The sequence below is a fragment of the Trachymyrmex septentrionalis genome, unplaced genomic scaffold (assembly GCF_001594115.1).
Source record: "Trachymyrmex septentrionalis isolate Tsep2-gDNA-1 unplaced genomic scaffold, Tsep1.0 scaffold7, whole genome shotgun sequence".
Lineage (NCBI taxonomy): Eukaryota > Metazoa > Arthropoda > Insecta > Hymenoptera > Formicidae > Trachymyrmex > Trachymyrmex septentrionalis.
Genome location: NW_017305884.1, coordinates 4,111,586 through 4,119,156, shown reverse-complemented (window position 1 = coordinate 4,119,156; position 7,571 = coordinate 4,111,586). Strand labels below are relative to the sequence as shown.

At 27.0% G+C, this 7,571-nt stretch overlaps 1 protein-coding gene across 1 annotated transcript in view; it reads left to right on the top strand.

The window, feature by feature from the left end:
• LOC108753415 overlaps positions 1-7,571 on the top strand; it is a 48,316-nt gene that overhangs the window by 9,035 nt on the left and 31,710 nt on the right. The window contains 4 exon segments of the mRNA XM_018494956.1: positions 5,702-5,971; positions 6,525-6,708; positions 7,047-7,203; positions 7,458-7,539. Of these exon segments, the coding sequence (XP_018350458.1) occupies positions 5,702-5,971; positions 6,525-6,708; positions 7,047-7,203; positions 7,458-7,539 (693 nt within the window).

Here is a 7,571-nt window from a genome sequence, read left to right as displayed (position 1 = left end):
ATCAGACAGGTATGTAAATATTGATCATCGCTATGTAATCTTTACATTCATTGTAACGCTAATGATGCGTGCACCTATTAATCTACTAGATTATTTGACATACTTACATTAATATTTTATATAAAACTAAAATAAAATTGTATATAAAGATGTAGAACAAATAACATAATTAGTGTAATTTGTTATATTTGAGTTAGTCTTTTTTATAATCATAATTATATATACAAAAGCAAATTTATGAAGATTAAAAGTTGAATATGGCAAAAAATATGAAATAATATTATTTACAGGTTTCTATCGTGTAAATTATGACGATTCAAATTGGCAGAAGCTAGCATCGTACTTAAAATTGTCTTCTTATCGTAATATAAGTGCAACCAACCGCGCCCAATTGATCGATGATGCATTAAATCTCGCGCGTGCAGGACACTTGGCATATGAGATTGCGTTGCAGATTACATCGTATTTATCACATGAGACTGATTATATTCCATGGTATACCGCTGTCAGAGCATTCAATTATTTGGACAACGTATTAATAGGTGGAAAGAACTACACAAAATATCACGTAAGTTGAATATAAGAAAAAATATCATGTTATAATTGTGGATGCATATTTTAATAGCAAAAAAAGAGAAACATATACAAGCATTAATGTTTTAACACATCACTTAATTTCAGAAATATGTCGCTGAAAAGATAAAATCTTTTGCACTGACAGTCAACTACAAGAATTGGGAAAATAGTACGCATGTAGATAAACTTGCCAAAGTATTAGCTTTAAACACAGCTTGTAAATACGGATTGGAAGACTGCAATAACTTTGCTAATAAAAAGCTTGCAGATTGGTTGGACAATAAGAAGAAAGAAGATGAGAAGAAGTAAGTCCGAGAGCTTGTTGTAGTTTCATAAATTCATAATTACGATCCATTATATATACTTGCTAAATAACAATAAGATTTCTGCATCGTCTATAAACTTATCATACAGTTTATAGAATATGTTGAGCAATACGATGCAAATACATTATACGTTTTATTCTTAAACATTTGTAAAAATTTTTAAACTTAAAAATTTTTCGTTACGTGTACGTACAAATATAAAAATAATGCAATTCTTGTCAACATTTAGCAATATTACATATCTAATATATAGAAATTATATTAACTGTTGACCGAGTATTTCTAGACTCTTACCAGACTTAAGACGTGGAATTCTTTGTGCCGGATTGCGAAATGCAAGCGCACAAATATGGAATGCCACTCTACAAAAGTACAAAACCACTGAAGATAAAGATGAAAAGGCGGACATTCTGGCCGGTCTTGGTTGCGCTACATCTAAGGAAAATGTCCAGAAATTTCTCGCGTTAACTCTCGAGAAAGATTCCGACATCGATATTTTTGCTGCGTTGAATTCGATATGTGCGGGTAATCACGAATCCTTCGACATCCTCGTAGAATTCATCAACGATAAAATTGAAACAATTCATAATGCGTAAGTTAATTTTTATTCCTTACTTTGATAATACAAAGTATATCATAAACAAATTAATAATATAATAATTTCTTTACAGAGATAAAGAAGATAACTCATTGCTAAGTGCCCTCCTTATTCAACTTTCCGACAGAGTCGTAACAACAAAGCAATATATAGAGGTAATACATCATTAATCTCTTTCTTATTTAATCTATATTTTTAAAGATAATAAATTTTTTATTAAACTAAAGAGAATTAAACCCTCATTGAAAGATATACTCTTTTAAATTTAACTTTTATATTGCACGTATCATATACATGCATAAAAATTGATTATGATTTTAGTAATGTAATTTAATTAATGTCTATCAGAAAATAACATTAGATAATTTATACTCAATTTTACTATTTCAAATTTGAACATTTTTTTAACTACGTAATTGAATGACATATGCGGATCAAATCGCGATAACATATCTTTTGTGTAATTAAATTTTAGTAATTGGAACCTTCAAAACATTTCATTTCTATCTCGTGTTCGATCGCACGCTTATATCTTATCTCAGAGTGGATTGATTGAATGTTTCACAATTTTGTGAAATATTGCGTCTCCAAAATGTATTCAATTATCGTCAACTACCATGTTATAAAAATTCAATAATCTAATAATATTGATCAATTGAATCAATAATTCTAAAAAAAAATTTTTAATATAACTATTTCTGTATTTTAGTTATCGCTACTCATACATGGGCAACTGCAAAACGCAAACAAGTTTGAAGCATTGTCCGCTGCGACGAACAAACTTGTCTGGATCAATACCAACCGGGACAGTGTTGAGAAATGGATAGTAAAAAATTGTGAAACTTGTCACGAAAATAAGCCAGACTCTGCAAATTCCATTACTTTGTCGTTGTTCCTTCCGATTATTTTGTTGTCATTCACACGATTCTATTAAAAAGTCAAATTCATTATTATGTACTATCTTTAATTGATTAATTTCCAACTTAATCATATTTTCTCAATAAAATCGGAGTATAACACTTTTCTGGCTCTTTCAATGATTTATTTGTTGAAAGATTATTACATTTGATTTTTTTAATGAGAAGAAAATGAAATTGGAAGATACTGCAGATGTATTGTATATTATGTATTTTCTTCTCAAATTTCTCGTATTTATTCCAAGTTACAATTTTAATATAAATGCGCGTTTGTAGTTTATAAGATATCAAAAATGCTTTTAGTAATAATGCATTTAGCTGATAAGCTAAATGATATTATAACATTTAACAAATTAAAGACCAAATGCAGATCCATGAAAGACTTAGTACTGTAATTAATATACTGAAAAGTTATTAAGATATAATATAGTTACATAATTGTATGTACATGGTATGATTGTAAATATATTGATTGCTATTTATACCACTTATACAATAATTTATTTAATTTATGACTATTTATAATTGAAATAAAGAAGAAAGATAAAGATGTTAATCTTTTCCGCCAAATTTTAGGCAGTTAAAATGTTTACAGAGATTATGTTTATAAAATTATATAAGGAAATTTTTTGCATTGTGATTGACTGATTGCTTTAAACTTGCCTTTTATAACATTGCCATAAAAAAATGTATTTAATAAAAAATATAATTATTTGTGTTGTTTGAAATTAATTACGTATGATTTAAAAAGAATTAATAAAAAGTATACCTATTCCTTAGTATGGATATAATTATCATTATTACGTAAAAATATTCATAAAAATTTCAAATAAATTGAATATCACTAAAATGATCGTAATAATAAAATAAGCTTTAGTATAAAAGATTTTTTTTATATTAAAAACACAATAACATAAATATTCTTTTATTATAATGCATGACATAACTCATCGTTTCATAATATGAGACATAGGTCAATCATGTAAATTATTCATGCCTTTATGCACATTTGAAATAACAATGGGTATGCGTCGAATATCCGATTGTCATACGAGTAAGTATTCTTACTGAATGTTATAAAAGAAGACTAAAGTCAATTCATTTCACAAGTAAAGGCACTTTACTATCGAGCAGGAAGACATATACTTAGCTGCAGCAACGTTTCGCTTGATTTCGACAATTATATCACGTAAATATATTGAGTAACAAGGTAATATTCATCGTATACATTGATAACAATAAGAAACTGATTACAACAATACAATATGAGAATTATCTCGCTAACATTTCGTAAAGCCATCGATAATTATCTTGAATTCAAATTCAAATATCAATGTATATTCTTGATAAGCACGATATTATATTGTATAGACGTGTTTCTAAACAAGGGATTTTCCATAATATATTTAATATAGTGCATATAATTAAAAAAAGATTCTTATTATGTTAAATAATATTATTAAAATTGTAACATATTGAAAATACCGCACTAGAAATAATTAATTAAATCAATATTGACATCAATAATACTGATCCGTCAACGCCGATTCGGCCAATCATTTCTGAGTACTAGGTAATATAAATAAATAAAATTATTTATTTAAAATTTTTATATACGTTTTTATATATAATAACGATGTAAAGACTTAAATATAATATAATATTGTTTGTTTGTTTTTATATATGTTTGTATTATAAATATTAAGATAGTTTTTGTATTTTTAATTAGAAATTAATTCAAATAGTAGCTACACAGAATTTATATCAATAATATTTAGGAAATAAATGTAATACAAAGGGCTACGAGCCAAAACAATTTAAATTTAATGTAATAAACTAACAGATAATACAAGAACAATTAAGAAACAGACGTTTCAATCACTTTTTTTTCATTATCAATGTTAAAAATGACATTATGTATAATAATATTTATATACAAACTCTTTTTCTTAAAAACCAATTTATTGAAATATAATAATTGGAAGTAATATTCGAGTAATATTCGTACAGATATTTGAAAAAAAGAATTAGCATGGTGAATTTTCTGAAAGTATTATTAAATATTGGCTTAATATTTACCGCTGCAACGGCTCTTTCTGTTGACGGAGATTCAAGGAATGACTTGAGCACAGTCAATTACCGTTTACCAGACAATGTAGTGCCAGTGCACTACAGCATCGGACTTATACCGTATATTGAAAAGGATAATTTTACCTTTGATGGTAAATCGCATATCATCATTGAGATTTGTCGTACATCGCAGAACATAAGTTTACACGCACTGGATTTAATTATAAATGAAACAGCAACATCATTGATTAGCAGCGATACCAATATTTATGCACCGACGACACATAATTATGACAATAAAACAGAAATCTTAACCCTTCATTTCAATGATGAATTATCTCCTGGAATTTATAATCTATATATACAATTCATCGGTATTCTAAATGATGAATTGCATGGCTTCTTCAGAACATCTTATACCAATGAGAAAGGAGAAAAAGTGTAAGTATAGAAATGTTCAATATTAAAATTTTAAAAATGTTTTTAATTATTATATATTATTCTCATTATGATTTATTAAAATTATCCATTCATATTTACTTATTCTTGCGATCATTATTATAATAATGTCAAAGTCTTTAGAACATCTTTATACAATTAAACATCTTCTTTAAATGTATAATTATATTATATATTATTACATTTTACATTTTTTTTTAATTTATAATCAAATATTTTTATACATTTTTAGAACAAAATTTTATCCGAAATATTTTTCTAAACATCTATAATAAAAAAATTAATTTTGATTGTAATCGAATTTTTTTTTTTATTTCTACACATTGCATAAAATTATTATTATTTTATTATTATTATTCCAATAAAATTATATTATTAAATTTCTAAACAAGCATATGTGCTCTTCATTCAAAGGCATCGGAATGATACATATGTCATAACCAGATTGCAAAAAATGAATATTATTATTCAAATATGATTCCTAAACCGCATTTGTACATTTTCCAAATATTTCGCTCGTTTTAGCAGTAGCTGATGTATCGTTATTGAAAACGTGTCATATTGAAATGTGATAGGTGGTTGGCCGCATCGCATTTCGAGGCAAATTGGGCGCGACGAGCTTTCCCGTGTTGGGACGAACCGGCATTAAAGGCCACTTTCAATATCTCCATAAAACATCGACGAAATTACACAGCTGTGTCAAATATGCCAATACGGGATCAATCGGAAGACAAAGACGATATGATATGGACACACTTCGACACGACTCCCATCATGTCTACTTATCTCGTAGCGTTTGTAGTGTCCGATTATGTACGTATTCCTAACACAGATGGAACGCTCAATATATGGTGCAGATCAGGATTGACTCCGCACTCAAAACTTGTACGGGAGATTGCTCAAAAGGCTACAGACATATTAACAGAATATACCAACATCACCAACAAAGTTCCAAAAATGGATCATTTAGCAGTTCCGCAACTGACAGCTGGTGCCATGGAAAATTGGGGACTTATTATTTATAAGTAATACAATATAATTTAAGAGAAATATTAACAAAACTTTTATATTTGTTATCTCTTATATTAACAAAACATTTCTTGTATTTTGCATATTCTCCTTGCATTATAAATAGAAAATTCTTTGTGATTTTACATATTATATAATTTGCATGTTATCAGATTATTGATACATGTATACTTGTGTTTAATGTTATATAATTGTCAAAACTCTGTGAAAAAAATAGCCATGATTTTTCTCCAACTGCAAGTCAATTTTTACTTTCTTTATATTTAAATTATATCTTTTCAAAATAATTTTAAATATTTTTGCCTATTTAACTATGAATTTAAAACGGCATTAGGCGATTGTGAAGAAAATATAAAGATGATGAAGTGTAAAAATATAATAGAGTCATATTCTAAATTAAGAAAAATTAAGAACAAAGACCTGTAATTATAAATTGTAAATTGTCAAAATCATAAAAACTCTTATATCTAATTTAAACAATTATATATAAACATTATGTAGACAAAAACGATATAATAACTGACAATGAATTATAAAATCATTTTTTAGAGAAAAAGACTTTGCGTACAATGAAAAAAAAGATACAATGTTTCATAAACACCGAGTAGCAATGACAGTAGCACATGAAATGGCACATCAATGGTTTGGTAATGTGGTCAGCCCGTTATGGTGGTCTCACGTGTGGCTAAACGAAGGATTTGCAACATTTTTCGAAGAGTATGTTCTCAATGAGGTAAATATTGTTTAAATACTGTTTGTTGTTAAATTAAATTTATTCACATTTGTGCATTTCAAAAAGTCATATGGCAGATAAATTAAATAACAGATAAATTGAAATAATAGATCTCTCCATACGTGACTATTAAATATAAAAATACAAATAATCGGTTATGGCGGTTCGTGAAAATGTCATCAATAATTACATATTTTAGATAATTACTAATGAAATTAAAATAGACTTTAAATTGTTTACTTTTATTGGTAATAATAATATTACCAATTAATATTACATTAATTTTATATTTAATTAATCTTAATTTTGAAATTTCCTAGAGTTCTATATGTTTTCAGATTTTCAAAGATTGGCGTATAATGGACTTCTTCGTTGTCAAGGTTCAACAAGAAGCTCTTGATACTGACGTTGCTAAGAAAATGAAACCTATTGTATTCGAAGTCAAAACTCGTGAAGAAATTGATTCACACTTTTCTTATTCCAGTTACGGCAAAGGTGAGAAGTAAATATAAATAAATCTCTTAGTTCTCTAGCACATACATAATATGAAATAACAGGAAAGAGTAATAATAAAAATAGGAATTATTATTTACTTATATATTAAATTTGTCATAAGAATGTGAAGAAATATGCGTTCTGTCTTAAATTCCATAAATCGATTTTTGCCTAACATATTTGCAAATTTATGGATATCCTTATGTTATTTATTTTAACATATTAATCGTACTTTATGACATTAATTATTACAGCACCTGCTATACTGCGCATGTTACAGCATATTGTTACCGCTAAAGTATTTCAGAAAGGTGTCATTAAATATTTACACAAACAGTAAGTAACATATATAATTTTTGATATTTATA